Consider the following 21,487-nt stretch of genomic DNA (forward strand, 5'->3'; position numbering starts at 1 on the left):
TGTACTGATCATGGATAGAATAATATGATCAACCTCTTAAATACTGAAAATAAACAAACACAATGCAGGTGTCAGTGTATAGATCACTTTATTATTACTATAACGAACTCTAAATTAAAACTGAACAAGAAAACAGAGGATAAACATTGGTTGAAAGAACAATCTAGTTAGCATCTTAAGTGTTAAAGCTGCTTCCCCTTTTCTGGATCCTGATGTGAAATTTCACACAAAATAAATGTGGTGACAGGATTGTAATAAAATTATGGATAGAAGCATTATATATAATACAATGTAAGCATGATCAAGAAACAACAACTGTTTATACAGAATATCATAAGAAACAGCATAGAGCAACTAAGATATAAGCACTACTAAATAACTTAATTTGCCCTGCTTTATATAGCGATGGCAACATGTTTCAATTCTGTAACAGCTTTGAAAGAATTCATAAAATAGAATTGTATTCTAACAGAACTGGGAAAGAATGACTGTACGGTAATATCAGTATGTATATTGCATACATTAGAAAGAATGTACAACATAATTCAACTAGTGTTGCTTACATGAAGGTAAATAAATATTTAGTATCATGAACAAAAGAACTGTACAGTTGTTTTCTGGTTAATGTAAAGTCTTGATGTTGGTCCACAGCTTTATGATAGCGCAGGCACATACATATAACTTACCATGTGATTCTATTGCCATGAAATAAGAACCTCAACTTACAACATTTTCAATCTTTAAAAAACAATTAAAGAAACAATATAATATACAACTAAAACCTGTTGAAATAAATAACAGAAATGGCTTCTTAAGGATAACCTATAATCTACTATTAGCCTAGATAGCAAAAGCCTCAAGTTTTCAGGACACACACAATATCCATCATTTCCTGAGAGCCTACGCTATCCATGCCTATACAAATGTAGGAGTTAGTGAAACCTTACATTATGTTTACGTAGCATCTACTTTGAGAGTTGATCTTGAAGTTGGATAAAGTCAAGTTGACACAAGCAGGACTTGAAATACTGGGTGCATATGCATTTTTGTGCAGCCAAATATGGAGCTATGCACCTAATTTTGACTGTGGGTGCACTGGTGAACTTAAATATTCGTTGGCAATAGGTACTGGACCTATTGTACACTAGTATACTGCACATTCCTGACATTCAAGAGTCTAAAAAAATACTAAAACCCTTCTTGTATTCGGTCATTAGAATTCTAAAGTTAGCACTAGTAGAATTTCACATTAAAGCTGTGGAGAGAGGTAGTAGGGTTTGTAACTAGGTTTTGTTGAAATTCTGCTTTATTTTCTATATAATTATGTTGTGCACCCAATTTCTTTGGGAGCACCTAAATCTCTAGGTTAGGTGCACCAGTGCACCTATTCCACAAAATGAATTTCGAGCCCTGCTTTATTCTTTCTATCCTTCAGTCAGACATAGACATGGAGGCACAGAGGCTGCGCCTGCTGAGGGCCTGCTGCATGGTGTACTCACTCTCATCATGGCTGGCACCAGAGATGTGCATGTGGATCTTGATCAGAGCCTCGGGGAGGAGGACTTTAAACACGTAGTCTAGATACTGCAGACGGGCACAAGGGAAACACGATGGAATGAAGATTTTGTGCTAGTTGTTTATCACTGGAAAATCAACCATATTCTTTTCTGGTTTGATTAGTCTCTAAAACTTATTTCATTCCTATACAAATGTATACAAGAGACCATCTCTTCATCATCCGATCAGGACCACCCGCCCATTGTGGCAAATGTTTTAGTGATCCCTTATCTTTTCTGTATTAACCTAAGCATTAAGAATGCTGTCTACACTACAGTACGATTCAGGATAACACATGAGCTATGCAGGCAGTTACTAGTATGACTACTCGAGCCACTTGAGTCACTAAAAACGAGTTTTGATGTATCACATATCTTTCGCATCTTAGACTAGTGAATATATCAAATAATTTATTTAGTACCTATTCTACTTGATTGATAATAACTTCTAAACTGTTGCTGTCTGAATGAGTCCTTAACATCATACCTTGTTGTTGCCTGCTGGACAGAAGATGGCGTTCAGTACCTCCAACACCTCATCCTGCTGGGCTTCATGAAACATTCCCAGCCGCACCTGGAAGTTCAGATCAGCTGCACAGAGGGGAGAGACAGTTTGTTCTGGATTAGTGTCATTCTCTTTTAGTTTTAGAATACAAAATTGTCATTTGAACTACAGTAGCTTCTACAAATACATCATAACATTTGCATTTGCCCAGATCATGCCAATCTTACTATTTCTTAGTATCTTATTTGATTCTCACATAATTTTTCCCACACACTTCAAACAGTGTTCCAGCACCCCTATAATCTTTAGGTAGTTTGTAGTAGTAGAACGGTTTATTCAATTTCCTCAGAAAAACAACAACCTGGTCGCGGCCTAACGGCAAAATTGTCAGCTTGTTAACATATACCAAAATGTGACATGTTTAGATAAAAGATTAAAATTGTTTACATGTAGAAGATTATACCATTAAAAAGATTAAAATTCTTTACATATACATTTACATTTAAACTCTGACGTTAATTATAAATATGCTAAAGTGTCTGATATAGTTGTGGCTGAATATTTTAAAATCTATTTGTCCTTTGCTTAGACGGGGTTACAAGGTCTCCAGTTCATTCAAAAGCCTAATCATAGCTGGGATAGCACTTGATAGATAGCGCTTCGTTCCAGTTGGGTGTTGGTACTGGGTACAGTTTGCAACCTACATCTAAACATATGGACAAAACATCCCATAAAGAAGTTGGATGGGGATCTACTTCATAGAATCCCTACCCAGAGCTATGGAGGATTGGGAGAGACAAAGTCTCCACAATTTGGTTTTCAAGATGACAATGTACTGTCAATGTGACAAGTCTAACAATACCAGCTAATGATCATACCTCTGGCAGCTCCTCCTCTCTTGTAGTCTTCATGCCTCCTACAGGAGATCTGCAAGTAAAAAAAAAGACCCAAAAGGTGTAATATCTAGATGTATGGTCTGTCTGACAGACATTCACTTACTGACCCTTAAGCAGAAGATTCTCATGACAGTGGTTCAGTATTTACAATCAGGAACAGATGTTTTAGAGAATTATCATAGTTCTCGGAAGATTTGGGCTTTTGTAATATCATACCAAACATAAATCAATATCTTATGTGACATCTGGGACACAACTGATATAATGTTGTTGTTTTTTTCCCATTTTTTTCTGGTAGTTGAAGGTATAGGATGTAAACAGTAGATTACAAATAGGTTCTAGAGTTACAAAATTCAGTAGAAGCTATATTTTTGCTTACATTTTCATTTCAACTGTTCTCCTGTCTGTTACTGAAACTTTTACAAAATTTTGCAACTTTACATTGGATAGTTTTGAAAAACCATCCAAGAATGGAACTTTCAATGACCTTGCCCTTGAAACAGGCTGATGTGGAATACTAGAATCAATAGGATAAAGTGACTGTAATATATTGTATATATATACTGTAAGTATTGAGGACAACTACTTTACTTTTTTACTATAATTAAGCATGTAACATAAGACCATGGGTCTGCCATGTAAAACATACATACATTGCCCTTGAATATGTCCTTGAGGTAGCGTTCATCCTTCTTCACCAGGTACCTGATCTGGTCACTATCCAGGTCCTTCACATGCCTGCAAACAGAAGGATAGGAAAATAAAAATTCAAAATTGACTATATGATTTTTTGAAAGTCCTTTTTTTCTCCATAAACTCTTAAAGTGTGCATCATTTATCTACTGTGTGCTATTTGGTGGGAAAAATAAGCGACAGGACAAGGCATCACAGAAATGACTCCTAGCCATGCTAGCTAATGGGGAGTCCTTTGTGTCAGGTCACAACCCGTTGTTACAACTGATTTAATGATTACATAAAATATTAGATGTTTTCAGAAAAGACAACATTTTTACATGAATGACAGAGGAAATTTCATTTCTAATTCTTAAAATAGCTCTATGATAAAGTGGACCAATCTCTAAAAAAATAAAGGTACAGTAGGTCATGGAATATCCAGTTCCTTACAAATTTATCATCTTCTGGCACGTCTTCTTACAAATATAATCTCACTTGATACCTGATTTTCTTGATGGAGTCCTCTAGCTCTGTTGTTTGCCACTCATCGACAGCTCCAGGATCATCCATGTCAAAGAATATCTCATCCATCTCATTTTCTGGCACATCCATGGCTTCTTCAATGGTACTGTCTCCATTCTGCATGTCTATGGTGTTTTCCTCATCAATAATATCTGGATCACTATCAGGATCATCTCTGACTTTGCTCTTCTTTGAAACGCCTTGCCTTTTATTGCTTCGTTTAACATCTTGAGAGGGTCTTGAATCTGCTTTGCTGCTTCTCTTTGCTGCTCTGTTGTCTTTCGAATCATGCTCGAGGACAACTTTTGACTTCTTGGATCTTCCAACTTTTTTTGTGGTCACTGCTTTTGCATTAGTCTGAGCTGCTCTCTTACTCTGTTGGGTTGGAATCTTATTGTTGACATCTACATCATTTTCATCCATGTCCAGTTCAAAGGCATTAATTAAAGCCTTTTTCTTTTCTCTCTGCCTATCTCTGCTATGATTCTGACATGTCCTGTTTGTGTCACTGCCTCTTTTAGCTTGTATGTCCTGGCTGCTTACCGCGTCTTCATCTGACACAGTGGAACAACTGTCCAGATCTTGGTCAAACACTGTGGACCTTGTCTGCCTTGTCTTTCCTTCAAAACCATTCCTGTTGTCCTCACAACCAGAGCTTTCGGCTGAGTCAAGGTCAAACACCTTTGACCTATGCCTCCTGAACCCTAACCTCTTCCTCATCACCTGCGAGGTGGCACGTTGTTTGGAGAGATGGCTATCTTGTGACCTGCTTTTTTGGACTTCATTTTTGCTGCCTGGGCTTCTTTGAGAGCTGGTCGACCCTTTTGCTTTCTCAAGAACAGGACTGAGGATTCTCCTGAACTGCTCTGCCTGAGAGATGTCCATCACCTTAACAACAGGAGACATCTTCAGTTTTTCTACCTGAAGTGGGGATGCCGTAGAAGAGACTTTATGTGTGCTTTGTTTCTGGCGACTTTTGCTGAGGACCACATTATCATCAGCACTGGCATCATCACCACCTGTAGACACTTTACTAGAGTGTGTGTCCTGCTCAGAATATGACCCCTTGTTTACATCAGAATGCAGCTCATCCTCATCATCAGATATCTCTTGCACCTTTTTCTTCATCTTTCTTTGGATTTTCTGTTCTCTTCTGGATGTTGGCTCTTCCTGTGAGGATGGATGTTTAGATGATCGCTTGCCTAAAGTCCTGTTAATGCTGACAGAATTCTTTGATGCATTTTGAGGTTTTGAATAACCACTAAGGTCACTATCATAGTCTTCAGTCTCTGTAGAAGATGGAGTTGGTAGAGCAACTGTGTTAGAAGATGGCTTGTCACAACTTTTTTGCTTCTTGTCTTCATCTTCAACCACATCTTCTTGGATATCCTGGGATGACAGAAAATCATCAAAGCAGTTTTTCCTAGCAGTAGTTCTTCCCTTTTTCCGAGACAGCTTACTCAACTTGCTTGGCGGTTTATTCAGTGGTGAATCTAACTTTCTCTTAGTTCTAGTCTCACTGATGGTTGTTCTGAAGCTTTTGCTGAGACTGGATTCTGCTGGTTTGTCTTCAAACTGTGTTTTTAGATCACTGCTTTGATCATTGTTGTGGTCTAAACTTGATGGACCTGCCCCCGTTGTAATCTTTGTTGGCCTATCAGCATCAGGATATTTGTTTCCCCTTGCACTTTGTAAGATATCAAGAGATGAGTGCTTATGACTTTTTGCACTGAAAAGGCTTGATTTTTTGTCAACTTCAGTGCTATCCTGTACATGTGATTCAAAGGCATCATTATCCAAGACATTCTCTGGGTTTTTAGTGTCTAAAAATGAGTGCTGATGACTTCTTGCACTGAAATGGCTTGATTTCGTCTCAACATCGTTGCTGTTCTGACCCACTGACCCAAACAAATCATTGTCCAACACATTTTTGTGGTCTTCTGTATTGTTGGTTTGCAATATGCCATGTTTAGTATCACCCCTATTTGTCATACCTTTGGCCACATCAATATGATCTTTATGTAACATCATTGTGTTGACCCCCTTAGCTTCATCTTTATGGCCATCCTCTCTTACTCTACCTACAGAGTTGCCACCATTGGGTCTCATCTTATGCCTCTCAATATCCCCATCTTTATTTTCGGTGGAGGCAGCATCTCTGTTCTTCCTTGGCCTTCCTCTCTTTTTCTTTGGAGGATTTTCAGGCAACGGATCTTCTACTTGAGATTCTTGAATGTCAAGAAATGTGTTTGACTCCTGGCAACTCATTGCCACAGCATTTGTAATCTCTTCCGATGTTCCTTCTCTGACTATCATTTTTATATTAGAGGGAACACCCTCTGATGGAATTTCCTCTAGCCAATCTGACACTATTTCCTTCTCTACAATCTCCTCAACAGGACTTTCTTCTACTTCATTGCATGTTGGATCTTCAGTCTGAATTTCTATGTGATTCCTTGTTGCGTCAGGAACACTTTGGTCCACTGAATCTGACTCCGAGACGTGGCTTGACGATGCAGTGTCCTGGTGAGTCTGGTAAGTCTTCCTATTGGAGTTCTTCTTGAGTAGTTTTCCTCGTTTCATCCTAGTTAAAAGAGAAACTAGCAGTTTGTCTTCAATCAGCTCATACACAAATGCATCATAGATGCAGTATTCAATTGAAAGAAAGCATCTCATAAACTTAAATCATTATTATACATTGATTTACAAAATGAACTTGAATGCCATTCGTTTTGCTGCGATACTGCATAGCCCATGGAGTATCTATGTTTGGCTTTAAATGAAAGTAGCGCATTTACTTAATAATAACTATACATTGCTTCATATACTGATCTCAAAACCTACATACATTTCGTGGAGATTGGTCCTACTCTTCTCTCCAGCTACAGAGACCTTCCGACCATCAGACACTGCAGTTGTTTTTTCCTCTGGGGCCCTGCTGAAATAGTCACTGATATATGTTGTTTCTCTCTGGGGGATTTGGCTCAAACCTTGCACCAACTGGAAAACAAAACATCATCTCAGTGCAAAATGTTAATCTGCTAACCCAATACTGCAGATCTCCTTTAATTTTTAACATACTTCCATCAAATCTTTCTTGAGTTATCAAGTCTGTAACAAAAATGCCCTGATCCAAAGCTGCTAAGGGCCCAAACCTATATCACTCTGCTACCGAAAAATCATGACTATAGCATGTTTAGAACACAACATACAACATATGCAAGTTCTGCTATAGTAATATAGAAAGCCCCCAAAATTGACATATGCATGTGTATCACAGCAATTTACACAAATATTTTGGTAAGTACATACACATTACCTCAGCCGCAAATAAGGACAAACATACAAGGATTGTGAAGCTGTAAATTTTTTATTCTTACCTTATCCATGGGTAGTGTCTGTGGATACTCAGTGCTGTACTGACACACACAGGCCACCAATCTAAGCTGCTCTACTCTGAAACTGCGGTAGCTTCCTCCTGAAGGAACAGGCAGAATAACCTTGTCCTTGTTTTTCACACATAGAACTGAACTTTAAAAACTGAGAACTGAACAAGAGAACATTCTCGAATGGTCGTGTATAATGGTTAAACAGCAATACAGTAGACAGGATTATACAGGAAACACCCGTGGGCTCAAAATAACCACCTGTTTCTATTCATGTCCAGGTACTTGTTTATTACAACACCAGACGGTAAACACGGCAGTGGCCTAAACTCTGCTTGGAGAGTAGCTAATTAGTTCCAGGAAGCAAGAGCTTGTGTTATACTGACTTCCATTAGGCAACCATCAGTTGTTACCACACTACCGGCACTTTCAAGATCATTCTACATTCCTGCATTACCTGAAAATACTGCTACAATGTCAAAAATCACCATGCATCATCGGGACCTCTATAGCTACCAACATGCCAAAATCTTTAAAAAATCCATCCAAAGGATCTTGAGTTATAGATGCGAACATACAAACACAGACAAAAGCACTACCCTTGTCACCAAGTAATAAACCTACCAATGTTAGGTGTGTCCTCTTCTTCACTGCTGGTGTCAGAAGAACTGTTAGAAGTGTTCCCCAGGTGTCTGGTGTCCACTAGGAAAGTGTGGTGCACTTCATTCTTCTTAAAGCAGCACGCCACTCTTAAGGTGGCACCTGAGGTAGAAACAAGCATGGTGATGGTTTACTTAGCTGCAGTTCCATTGAGAAAAGATAGAGGGAAAGGGCAATGAAAGTCAGTATACAGTATACAGACTGTATTAACTGATTTAAGTGGAAAGGGCAATGACATTTTCTATCGTTGTCCAATATGCTTTTGATTGTGTATGTGCATGTATGTTTGTGTGTTTGCGTGTGTGTGTGCATGTGTGTGTGTGTGCACATGTGTGTGTGTGCAAACTTGTGTCTGTGTGTGTTTGTGTGCAAGCATGTTTGTGTGGCCTTAGCTAAACACCTCTCCCATTTTCAGAGCAAAAAAAAAGATTTACAAAACTTGAAAGACATAATCCACCTGTGGTAGGAAAAATCAAACGATATATATATCAAAAATATATGATGCACCAGTATTATTGTATTTTCAATTGAGTGTGACTCATCTGTTTATGGCTGTGCTTACTGTATGTACATGTAGCCATTACCGGGTATAAATGGCTTTCACTTGTTGTCTGTATACAGATGTTTATCATAAGTCAACTGTAAGTTATAACATATAACATAACTCTATCTAGTTATACCTCCACCCCTCAGGAGTGCCAGTGACTTGCTATGTGTTCCAAATGGTAGATCTTAAGTCAGCAGCACAAGACCATCATGGGATTATGGAAAAGTGCAATAACTTGTACTGTTTATTCAAAAACAAAGACTGTTATTTGACTGTAGGGAATATCTTTAAGGTCAGCTCTCATAATTTCACTGGCAAAAATCACAAACATTACAACAGTTGGGCAAAGGGCCACTAATTCCCCTTACTATATATACCGTACCTCCAAATCTCCATAGACAATGACTGAGTGAGTTTGTGTTAGGAGTTAGTAGTGAGATTTGACTGTATATTTACCTGTGATAACGTCAGGCTCCTGCTGTGCAATCACTTTGTCCAGTGTTTTCCCCCGGGTGCTCAGAGCCTCAAGCTTGGCTTCGATAACTCCCCGCAGCAAGTTTATCACCTCCTACAATGTGAACATATCCCATCTAATGATAATATACAATATTACTATTATGTTAAAATCACTGTATTTACTTGTGTGTTTCTAAAGTTGTTATGAAAGTCCCTGTACTTTTGTTGTGTCAATAAAGTTATTCTGAAATTAGAATAATTTTATTGACACAACAAAAGTATAGGCCAGGGACTTTCATGTATGCCATGTTGTTTGTGTCCACCTCTACATAAGAGCCATCTGGCTGTTGGTCACTTAGACAATTTTCCCATCAATGCAATCATTAAGAATCTTGTCTATAGTTTCCACCTGTCCATTGTGATGATAGACAGGTTTGACTGTACATGATTATACATGTACATGTACATGCATGCTGTCAAGTTTTTCTGCTGTTTGATCATAGGAATGACTAAATGTGATTCAGTTTGTACTCAGCGGTACAGAGAGCTAACAGAAAGCAGGGTTGGACAAGTCCACTAGCCCTATTGCCCAGGGCAAGTGAAACTGCTGGTCAGGCTAGCCTGGAGTCCAGCCTTGGCCTGCTCCCCAAGGCTGGACTCCAGGCTTTGGTTAGGCAAGTGGATGTCCTCCATACTTGCCCAATCGGGCAGTGCAATATTTGGACGATCAAGGATAATAAAACGCCAATCGTCTTGATCACTTGATTACTGAAAAATTAAAGAATTACCTTGTTACAGGTACAATACAAAATGCATAGAAATACATAATATGTCATTCAAATTTTGGGCAAGTGACAATTTGCTTCAGGCAAGTAGATTTTTTATCTACTTGCCCAATAGGGCAAATGAATTTTCACAAACTTATCCAACCCGGGAAATACAATCCTTGATATTAAGAATTAGGAGGGCCCCAAAAGATTATTCATTGCCACCGATTTGATTAGAAAGGTGAACAAACATAGTCCATGCAAATAGCTGTTATTAGGATGAAAAAAAATTTCATACATTGTTTTGTCAAAAAACAGACTTTCATCAATTATAATAATAATAGCGCTGAAATGAGGGTCATTTTATAGTGGTGGCTTGTGCCCAGAAATGTATGATATAATATACATAAGAAATAAAGCTTTACAAAACACACAAAAATTGAAAACCTTGATTCTGAAGCGAGCAAAAGTACAGAAGCATCTCAACTTAGGGTGCACTGTCTAGCATAGCACGAAAGGTACTTTCACAAAAACGTCTTGCAGCACTTAGGAGTTATAACGCAGAGCGTGAAGTATTCATGAACTGCATTAATACATTTCTTACTCAAGCATGTTCTTAGGATAAATGTGTCTAAATTTCATTCATAAAAACCTGACCCCTTTCTGGCAACTACTAGTAGTGATGGAGCACGGTGAGTTCAAGCACCTTAAATTAGGGCCCTCCTTACATCTCTTTGAAGAAAAGGTAGAAACTATAGGCACTAGCCACTATACTACCATGTATATGTGGAGGAAAAATTATCCTTTCCAAAGCTACTTGAGGAAGCCCTCAGCCCTAACAATGTCAGGGCCTGGGAGGACCATTCCCTATAGCACATGCACAAGATTCATCTTTTGATACACATGAAAAATTTGCCCAACAGATCTAGGTTTAAATCTATGTGAATAAAAAAGACTACAGAACACAGCACATACCAGGTTGTAATTCAGATTGTACAACTGTCCTACATTGGAGTAAACCACACAAGTTAAAATGACAGAAGATATACCTGATGATGCTCGCAGGTAAACCAGGAGATCCGTCCCTTCACAGGTAACACACGCAGCTCCAGCTTAAGGGACTGGGATTTTCCCACCTGGTGGATCAACAGGTAAAAATAACAAACTTATGAATCATTAAAGGCAGTATTGTTCCTACTTGCTTGCCTCTTTTTCAGTAACTCATGATCAGCAATTTTAATTTTCTATGATAACATTGTGCAATCAAACAACTCTACTAAATTCAAAACATTTAAGCAATAAACTTTGGTATGGGTGCTTGAAAATAACACCATACATTGGGGACGTTTCTGGATCATTGTGACCTGTTATCAGTGACAAGGATTATGCATGACTGGTAATGCACTATGCCCCATTCAGTCACTTAACCTGGGTGCCATCTGATTTACTACTGGGGCTCCCACTCTCACTTCCCTAGAAAGCAACTATAGTATAGGGTTCCTATAGGATAGGAGCCCTGGTAGTAAAGCAGATGGCAACCAGCTAATGCAGATCCCATTGCTTTTAATTCTAATGTATGTTGCTGTTGTTTAATTCTAATGTATGTTACTGGGAGGAAATCTTAGCCATGGTATAATGTTACATACTGTAATTCTTGATTTGTTAACTGTAACTTAATTTTTGACTAATTTAACGGTTACTAGTCAACCGCTAAAATTTCATTATCGCAAATGTTTGATCACTTATATTTGAGACAGTAATGTTTGTTCCCACCGTTAAAATCAAATGCAGTGAATAACTCCCTTTTCCCCAAAAAACTCAAATTATGTACCACAATGTTAAATGGATTTACAGTAGGTAACGTTAATATAAATATGGCTTGCAGAAGTATTTAACATTGATATGAATGAATATCATACAAAACATGCATGTATGCAAATACAGTCATAACTGCCCAAGACCACTCAGTGACCGATAAAACCTAGTCTATGTGGACAGTTCAGGTGGTCGCTATAGACAGGATGCTTGTGTCAATAGGAAATTATCTGAGAGACCATCAAAACGTGGTGACATTTTGGCCATGTGGTCCTTTGTAGAGGTGGTCACTTGTGCAAGTTTGACTGTTGAATATTGCTATATATAAATATATATAACTCATTTACGCTGGTACAAGATCGCCCAACCTACCCTGATGAAGTGAACGCTGCGCTCCATTATGTCTTAGAACCGGAATAACAACACACAGCAATTTATAAGAACTTAGACGTCATCCACCCCCCTCCCTCTTTCCCCTCAGGCCACATTCTCGAAAACAGGATCAGGATACAGTCGACGTGAGTCAAAACACAGGTCATCCAATTCAAAAACTACACGTTACTGTAGCGTGGATGATACGTATGGAAATAACACGTCAGCATAAGTTGTATAAAGGAATTGAGCCGATACGTAACAACAAATCGATATGAACTTTTTTTGAGCTTTTTCCCGCCAATCGCTGACCCTTCCCGTCATTCCTCACTCGCTCACCAGCTCTCGTCCTCATCGTGGTCTGTGATCTTTTTAATTCTTATAACATTTTCTAGACAATTTGGGACAAATATAGTAAAAAATATTCTCATAAATGACATAATCTTCTGTTTTGTCCCACTGACAATTCAGAATTGGAATATGCTTCTGAATATAGGGAAGATAAGCTGGGCACGAGGGTCTAGGTCATTTAAGGTCAAAAGGTCAATCTGTCGAATACGTAACTACACGTTTTATTTGGTTAGCTGATCAGATGCAGATAGATAAAGTTTGAGAGAAACATTGCCTTTAATACCGATGTAGGATATAGCCTTACACTAATTGCAAGAGAAGGAATCAGCTATAGGTGAGAATTTCGTAATTTTCTTGCGTTTTGGTACGTTGTTTAATAGTTTTGTTGTTGTGGTGTTACTTGTGGGAGGGGGGCGTTGCTAAAAATTATAATTGTGTAATCATGTCCATCTTATCTGCTTTCCTTTGAGTGTGATAAACTACAAAAAAGCTCCACATCTATCAAAGACCTTTTATCTCTCAGTCTCACCTGATGCATAGAAAATGTTTTGATATTGGATCAAAACCAGTTGATAAATTGGAAGCATACTAGTATGATGTAACGTCACGATTAATAACATTATCTAAATCTCAATGATTTTTCGAGGTCGGATGTTGTACTTGTACACAATATATTGTTGTTGACACAATATCTAAACCCATTGTGAAATCGGAAGCATGTTATATAGAGGCACATGTTATACCATTATCCAAGTATCTAAATCCCAATTTTGGAGGTCAAACTCCCCACTCAAATGTTTAGCCTGATTTAATCGTGCTTATAGCAGCCACCCTGTACCATTTGGAGTTTGGGTTATACAGACTATCTATGTTGCACACAGATTCATTTCTTTTTCCTCCCCACTGTTCTTCAGCCAGTTCAGGTCCAACATGAGTCGAGTGAAGGACTTGTGGACCAGGTACAGAGTAGTGATCGTGATGATCCCTAGTCTGATCGGGCTGCACTGGGGATGGAACGAGCTACAGAAGAGTGGAATACTCATGAGTACAGACAGTCAGCAGCAGGAGGAAGGTCCGTTCCTGCCCTCTGTGCCGCCTCCAGCACTCGTCATGCCGCCCATGCCAGACTTCGATAAGATGAAGAGAGATCAGAAGTAGAGTACAGGCTAATGTAAAGGTAAGGGAACAAACACGGTCAATGTGTGACACCTTAACCATTTTATTAAATGTATATTAACTCCTACTACTACCAATACATAGCCTGAATGCCAGACCCCCAATCTCTAAAATACAACAGATATCATATTATAGAGATTGGGGGTCTGGCATCCAGGCTATTCTACTAAACAAGTGTATATACTACTAGTACTAGTAGTAGACAGAAATCACAGGATGTCGGTATTAACTATATAAACCTGTTTAACTGCATATGTGCAAGGCCAAAGATAAAGATATTCTTTATGTATTGCCATGCAGGTGTACCCTTTAAGTTATTTATCATTTATTGTACAGTCAAACCTGCCCAAGGCGACCACCCGGCGGACCGAGCAAAAACGGTCGCGATGGACAGGTGGTCGCCATGAAGAGGATTCCACTCACATGTTTCCAGGTCGAGGTTTTCAAATACAGTACGTAAATGGATGGAAAATTATGTGAATTTAGACAGCATGACCCCCAACAGGTTCAATTCTCATGGACAGAAAGATCCTACAAAATTAGATTTTCTGTCATCGTTGTAATTGTATACCGCTACATCGTGTACAAATTTTCGTCATAATTTTGATTACAAAACATTGGTTGCCTCGATGATCTCGCAGCGCCCTCCCGCATGCACACGTTACAATAGTACACACACACACACATCATCGAAGTTGTAAGGCCTCTAACACAAATCCCTAGAAAACACCTGCTGGCCCCAGCCTTTTTTGGGGCGCCGACCGCTGCATAAAGGGGCAAAAAGTTTTCGATCTGACAACTAAAGATGAAAACGGAACGGTGTGATTTCGTCGCGCCGGCGCGGCAAGCTCTGTGCGACCGCATCGAAAGGTAAGTCAGTGCAGCCAGAACGCACAGCGTCCAATAAAGGTTTGTGAGATTCATGGAAATAAAAAGAAAATAAGAATATTAATTTTCATCAATAACTAGAGTATTCGTAAATGTTCATACACAAAAGCATCGTGTTTTAGAAAGGTCAGCGGTACGCCAAATCTGGGCCGTGCCAAATCCAAGATGGCGTCGGGACCAAGGAACAACATTTCTCGCCCGATGTTTTGCCCGCCGCGAAATCATTTTTCGGCGGAATTTAGTAAGACACAGACACATTTTTGTTGAAACTACAAGAAATAGATACTAATTTCTGTGAAATCTGACTTTTTGACGCCATGCACTACGTATTCGTTTTGAAAATTGAGTTTAAACCGAACTGAGTTTGAAGTAAACTATAAGATTACGAGAGGCACAACAACATCAAAAAACATTTGTCTTTACAATGTTTATAGGGGGAACGTTTTATCAAAACACTTCATGGAGGAATCGATGCTATAACATTACTATTCCATATATTTTTGTCCTTATTTTTGTCCTTCAAGGTCTTGAAAACATTTTCGTGAAATCCGACAGCAAAATGATCCGATGTCACCACACGCTTGAAAATTAGGCGGCCGCCATGGGCAGGGATTGTGCTCTGTGTGGTCCCAATTCGTGGCGGTCGCGGTCGCGTTGGACAGGTGGTCGCCTTGGGCAGGCAGCTTAATGCTTGTGCCTATGGGTAAAAATTTCGGGACCGAGAAAAAGCGGTCGCCATGGCCAGGTGGTCGCGTTGAAAAGGTGGTCGCCTAGGCAGGTTTGACTGTATATGGGACTACAGTAATGGTCATTTGTCCAATCTTTTACATAATGCTTGGCATATGTTGATTTCATTCAATATGTTGACATAAGTACATGTGACATTCGTATCCTTTCTGTATTTTGTGTATACCGGTAGCTTAACAAGAAATAATAATAAAATCCATAAAGCCAGCTTCATCTAACACAGGTTTCATTCTAATTCTATTTTTCTTTTTTCCTCAGATGTCTGGAGTGATTCCCTCTCCCAAGCAGCAGTCTACAATTGTCAATCAATCGCTGAAGGACCCTAAAAATGCCCAGGCAATATCTACATTCAGAGCCTTAGTCCAATCCTGCTATGGTCCTACAGGGAGACTGAAAATGATCCACAATGCAAGCGGCGGACATGTCACCACAACGTCCATCTCTCAGACTTTGTTTCGCTCCATGTCTGTTAGCAACCCGGTGGTGAAGTTGATTGTTTCTGCCGTGCAGTCTCACACCAATCAGTTTAGTGATGGTGGACTGTTCGCTGCTCTTCTGTGTTCGCGTCTGATAGAATCGTGTCTGGCGCTACCAGTCCCGCAACAATCCGTCGCGAAAATAAACGAAGAAATGTTGCACGTCTGTTTGGGATATTTGCAGGGTGAAAATTGTCTTTGTAAAGCTAGTTTGAATGTTGGTGACGCAACCATGATGCTAGCTTTAGTCAGGAGCGTGCTTGGCTCCAAGTCTGCCCTTATGGTCAATTCAGTTGATTTGAATATTTTAAGTAGATTAGTTCTCCAAGGTTTTCTCAGGTCCATACCTGACACAACTTTAGGGACGTTGAATCTAACTGACATTGAGTATGTATGTGTTGAGGGATGCTCCATTAAAGATTCAAGTCTGGTGGATGGAGTCTTGTTTGAGACCCCCAAAATCACAAAACAATACTTAGCTAAGGTTACACCTAGAAAGGTACATCTCCAGGGTGGCACAGAAACTATAAAAGTTGCCCTGTTCAACACATCTCTGTCGGGGGATAGCGAGGAGTTCGTAGATTCTGCGTACGAGGCAGATGTCGGCGTGTCTGGGGATGCCTCGGTGTTCCGACACCTGATGCAGGTGGCAGCACACCTGGTGCAGCTGCAGGTGGGAGTGTTGGCATGTCAGAAGGTGGTCCATCCAGGCGTGCAGAAGTACCTGGCAGAGAATGGAGTCCTGACTGTGGACAGACTGGGAAGTCTGCATGTTGTAGCAGTACAGAGGCTCACAGGTAAGTGTAAGAGTACATAGTCTCATCCCATGCTGTGTAGTCTCTTGTAGATTAGTTTCCTAGAACTGTTAAATAGTAAGAATTGTAATACATGTATGTTGTATCTTGTAAAGTTGTTGAGCAATGAAGCAATATGTATCACACAAGGTGTACATGTAGATTTTGTTGTGCTAAGCTGTGATGCTTGAAAAATGAAAATTTGGGAAATGGTGAAAGAACAATTGTTGATTTTTTGCATATAGCATGCTCAAGTAGGACACTATGGTAAAGCTTGTCAGACAAAAATGGAAATTAACCATAGCTTGCTAAACATGTTAGCTGCTGTCACACTGTTAACGAACTTCAGCCGATTCTCTGTTGATCGCCACAAGGTCGCAGAATTTCAAAATAAACAGAGAAATGAGCATATTTTCACCTGAAAATTTACCTTATCACATTCATCTGTGCTCAGTAACCTGTCAATGTTGAACAATCCCTAGAATTGCACAGTTGTTGAACAATCCCTAGAATTGCACAGTGATCATTGGCAGTATTTCGGCCGAACTGTCCTCTAGAGCTTGCAGACTCGTCGAGCAAGCTATTTTCCTGCTTTGTGGGGATGACACCTGCCTTAGTTTGTATGAGCTTAGTCCCTACGCTCACCTACCGTAGTATCATTACGTATGTAAATGCTTGTGACTCAGTAAGCTGAAGTTAAGGATATCTTGGTAGTAAAATGTTATTGACTGTTCCCGTAGGTGCAACAGCAATTGGCACATTGCATGCCGCCATCAAAGAAGACTGTATTGGCCACCTACAAAGTGTGAGCACAGTCCTGATGCAACATAAGAACTACCTACACCTCCAATCTTCCACCAGTCCTGTAACCACCCTGGTGCTGGGTAACAGGAATGAAGCAGCCCTACTAGAAATGAAGGTGAGCACTGGAAATCTTGAAATGTTCACAGTGGTTTATGTTTGTGGTTGTTGCAGGGATCCCACCATGGTAAAATCATCACAGTGCTTAAGATTTTCCGCCAGCAAATGCAATATGTGCTTACGACTATTAAGTACCCAACTTCCTCCTTTATCTCCCCATGCGAAATTAACTGAATTTTGAATGTCCCTATGTTCAAAAGACATGCATACCAGCAAGGGAGAATTGTCCTAATAGCGATAGATTAAAAACAAATTGTTACCATCGTAATTATATGTGTGTGTGTGTGTGTGTGTGTGTGTGTGTATGTGTGTGTGTATAGAAATACCAAAGTAACTAAATTTCTTTGAAGTCAGTCCCAACTAGCCCACATCTAAGCAAAGATCCCTGTCATCAATCTAGACACACTCCTGCTACCCCTTTCCATGACACATGCTGATACAGTTTTTGTCTATTGTTGCAGGATGTTTGTTGTACAGCCCACCATGTCCTGTGCCAGGCCTTGAGAACCCCACATGTCCTGTGTGGAGGGGGCTGTACAGAAACACACCTGGCAGCACACCTCACAGCACAGGTCAGCTACTTTTACACCTGTAATCATTGTCAGGAATGTTTTCATTGTTCTTCTGCTATATCTTTTTAATTGGAAAAGGAATTAGTTGATGATGTTTGGACCCTTAAACCCTAAATCCTCTTAGTAATTTTACTTAAAGTAATCAATCCCTTCCTGGTAGGTCTGGTACATGTCAGGGAGACGGAATCTGAAAACACAATTTAATCCTCCAGCCTAATGGTATGCTTTCATCGTGTACATGCATGTCTGCAATCAGCCACCTGTGCTTGTGGAATGCAATTGGGAACCATAATAGACTGCAACGTCTGTGCATGCCTTTTTTCCGTGAGGCGTAACAAACTATGATTCAACATGGCTGGCCCACTCTAGTTCAACGTGAAGTTAGTTCATGCAAGGAGGTTAAAACCTTCTTGGTTTATGCATGGAATTTCTCACGCAGGTTTAGAACGCAGACTAATTTGAGACTACATGTGACGTGTACATAGATTGTTACATGACTGTGATTGTTGTGGTTCATTGGCAAGGGGCCAATACCAAGGGGGTTTGCCAATACTGAGTGACTGGAAAGAAGGCATAAGCCTGTTATATGTCCCAAAGAATTCGACCAGAGCAAAACTAGGCAGACCCCTAAGTGTGAAATGCTCAAAGAATATTTTCTCCAACATGGGACAATCTGATCCCTAAACTGTAGTCCCTGCCAGCAGTGTGTAAGATGGAATCCCCCTCCCCCCAGCCTTTGCGATTTTGCCAAAGCACATAGCTTATATAACACACAGCAGTGGATTGTCAATCTAGCCATTTGGATCTAAACCCCAGACTAGACATGTAGGCACTGCACATTCAACATAGTAAGGTATATGCATATATACAATTGGCCTTCATGATAACTTTTTCATTGATTGTACATGTATTGACAAGCTATTGAACAGTTTATTGGATATGTATCGCTCAATACAGAGGAGGAAATGTGGTTCAGCTAAATTCTATACTTAAGAATCCTATTTCAGAAAATTTGAACTTCGTCAGGGGACACATTGCTGAGACTTAAGAGCATACAGTACTCCTTGTACATTACTTTCCAGCTGTTAGTGATGACTGATTCCTAGACAAGATGTCAAACACATGCATAGGAGCATTAGGGAATGTACAATCATACACATTGTTCTCTGTGCATTCTAGGTCAGAATGCAAGAGGAGGCGCTGCTTGCAAAGCTCCGCTGCTCCAAAGCCCAACTGCACACTACTGCAAACAACTTTGCACGCTGTCTGGAACAAGTGGCCATGGCACTGGAGCATGATGGGGGATGTCATGGGTCAGACCCTGTCAATCATCACCACTGGCTCCTCCCACCCTGGGCCTCCACCATGGACCCTGCTGAGGCAGGTGTGGAGACATGTGCATGTGGGGTGGTGAAAACAGACAAGATTGAGTTAGCCAGCTGCTCTCCCATTGGTCACCTCAGCAACCAATCCCAGCCATCCTCCAGTTCAGAAGGTCATGGAAAACATAATGATGACAAAAGCAATTGCAGTGTGAGCTTGACAGATTACATGGACCAGGCAACACGGAAAGGTGTTGAGTCTAGTTTTTCTAATGTTGTGTTAGACTCATTTCCCGTGAAGTTGAATGCCTTTGTGGTAGCTGTTGAGACAGCTAACATGATACTGACTGTCAACAGGACAATTTTTGACAAAAATTGAATTCTTAGAAAAAGGTAAAATCAGGAAGTGAGAAGTGAAAATTGGAAGAATTAATGAGAACATTGCAGAAGCATTTAGTTTAAATTATTTCATGATAGGTATATCTACACGTAGATATCTCTGATGAAATGCATTGTAGACTTTGCACATTAATAAATTTTTGTGATTTAGCTTGTGGATATGTATTGTTTTGGATAGATAAGACTGTAGTATATTTTTGGGGGTAGAGCCCATGATTGAACTCTTGTCATTCTTTACATTTTTGCTTTGTCTTGGATATCTCCTAAATCCTGTTGTTTGTGTACATTAATGCCAAGGTCAGCCCCCCATGTCCAAGCTCAGATTTCAGTTGTTTTGAAAACATCTTAACCCAATAAACGTCCTTGCTCCTCTTGTTGACAAAATAACTTCACGCATGTTTAGACTCTGGACAAAAAGGGGTTAATGAAAATGCTGAGGTCACACCATACTTGTTTTACATGCACGGTTTGATGTCGTAGTAGTTTTTGTAAGGTGGCTTGAAATGAGAAGACACCATTTTGGAATAGGGGTGAGAAGGTTAAATCCAGCTTGAACCATTTATGTGATGTGACAACTGCCAAAAATTGTGACTGACTGACAATACACAGCTGGAAATGTCTCAAGGCAATCTATCCAATCATTTTCCCCAGAGCATACATGTAACTCTCTTTTGTGCCTCTGCTGTACTGAAGGGACATCCTTTATGCTATAAATCTTCAAACGTTCGCAGTGGTTTTATTTTTGCAGTGACTTCTACACCCCGAGATCTCGACACTTGAAATATCCATTTCTATTGTAGTACTACTGCACTGCAGAATTGTTTAACCGCAGACTTAAAACACTGCAAAACCTCATTTCCCTTTCTGCAAAAATTATATCTGCCCAAATAGATGAATTTACAGTATACTAGCTAAAGGGACATGCTTTTATATACTGTATTAGTCATGTCCCTAGGCTAAAAGCTGATTCAATACCCCCTTTCTTATGCGTTCTATTGAGTATTTATAACGTTGCACAGTGTCCAGTGCTTAACATATGGTGCCTATGTGTAAGCGAGCAATGACTCATACCTTAATGCCTGCCAGTAATACGACATGGGATTATGAATGGTCATAAGGGAATTTGGCAAAACGACAGATGGCTTCCTGACTGCTATTTTAGCTTGCTAATTGTGTAAGTGACAGTGATGGTTTGGCATTGCCTCATTTTCTATTCTTGACCTAATCTAATGTAGGATTACGATATCAGTAAATCTGTTCGAAAACAATTCTTTGCAAACAAATGCTGCACTATTGTGAAAAAAATTTTTTTTTCATCCACAGTCAGTACCAATGGTTTTTGATACATCGTTTGCATGTATTTTGAGTCTTTTTGACCTTACCCTCTGTGTCATATCATGATCAAAGTCTACCTTGTGCCATGTTTGCAATTCTTATCTCCTGAAAGATTAAGTCTTTTTATGGCGGCACAAGCAAAGATAGTAAATGCTAGGGTGTTTGCCAATATAGGGACAAAACGACTTACATTTGATGTTCAGTTTTCACCTTACATTGTCAGATTTTGTTGCGCATTTATGATATCCATGTAATAAAAATTCCTCTAATTAAGGACTTAAATTCAAACGTTTTGCCCTTGTTGTTGATTGGACACTGAAATTGTCTGATAAGATTTGAATGTTTGTTG

At 39.7% G+C, this 21,487-nt stretch overlaps 2 protein-coding genes across 2 annotated transcripts; one reads left to right on the forward strand and one right to left on the reverse strand.

The window, feature by feature from the left end:
- Positions 1-71: 71 nt before the first annotated feature.
- Positions 72-12,482, reverse strand: LOC136432797 (uncharacterized). The gene is made up of 11 exons (XM_066424297.1): positions 12,158-12,482; positions 11,020-11,106; positions 9,204-9,315; positions 8,165-8,302; positions 7,535-7,632; positions 7,003-7,154; positions 4,135-6,738; positions 3,611-3,695; positions 2,940-2,988; positions 2,044-2,147; positions 72-1,584 (listed from the first exon to the last, which is right to left on the reverse strand). The coding sequence occupies exons 1-11, from the start codon at positions 12,182-12,184 to the stop codon at positions 1,432-1,434; spliced, it is 3,609 nt and encodes a 1,202-aa protein (XP_066280394.1). The 5' UTR covers positions 12,185-12,482; the 3' UTR covers positions 72-1,431.
- A 1,087-nt stretch (positions 12,483-13,569) lies between these two features.
- Positions 13,570-21,426, forward strand: LOC136432799 (molecular chaperone MKKS-like). The gene is made up of 5 exons (XM_066424302.1): positions 13,570-13,685; positions 15,578-16,592; positions 17,330-17,508; positions 17,972-18,082; positions 19,262-21,426. The coding sequence occupies exons 2-5, from the start codon at positions 15,578-15,580 to the stop codon at positions 19,781-19,783; spliced, it is 1,827 nt and encodes a 608-aa protein (XP_066280399.1). The 5' UTR covers positions 13,570-13,685; the 3' UTR covers positions 19,784-21,426.
- The last annotated feature ends 61 nt before the right edge of the window (positions 21,427-21,487 follow it).

The sequence above is a fragment of the Branchiostoma lanceolatum genome, chromosome 4 (assembly GCF_035083965.1).
Source record: "Branchiostoma lanceolatum isolate klBraLanc5 chromosome 4, klBraLanc5.hap2, whole genome shotgun sequence".
Lineage (NCBI taxonomy): Eukaryota > Metazoa > Chordata > Leptocardii > Amphioxiformes > Branchiostomatidae > Branchiostoma > Branchiostoma lanceolatum.

What these genes read in the sequence shown, in the direction of transcription:
- LOC136432799 (XM_066424302.1), top strand. Translation starts at nt 15,578, where the DNA reads ATGTCTGGAGTGATTCCCTCTCCCAAGCAGCAGTCTACAATTGTCAAT. An exon ending in AGCAGTACAGAGGCTCACAG is followed by an intron (nt 16,593 to 17,329) that starts GTAAGTGTAAGA and finishes CTGTTCCCGTAG; the next exon opens with GTGCAACAGCAATTGGCACA. An exon ending in CAGCACACCTCACAGCACAG is followed by an intron (nt 18,083 to 19,261) that starts GTCAGCTACTTT and finishes TGTGCATTCTAG; the next exon opens with GTCAGAATGCAAGAGGAGGC.
- LOC136432797 (XM_066424297.1), bottom strand. Translation starts at nt 12,184, where the DNA reads ATGGAGCGCAGCGTTCACTTCATCAGG. An exon ending in GCAGCGTTCACTTCATCAGG is followed by an intron (nt 11,107 to 12,157) that starts GTAGGTTGGGCG and finishes TTGATCCACCAG; the next exon opens with GTGGGAAAATCCCAGTCCCT. An exon ending in GACTCCATCAAGAAAATCAG is followed by an intron (nt 3,696 to 4,134) that starts GTATCAAGTGAG and finishes TTCTGTTTGCAG; the next exon opens with GCATGTGAAGGACCTGGATA.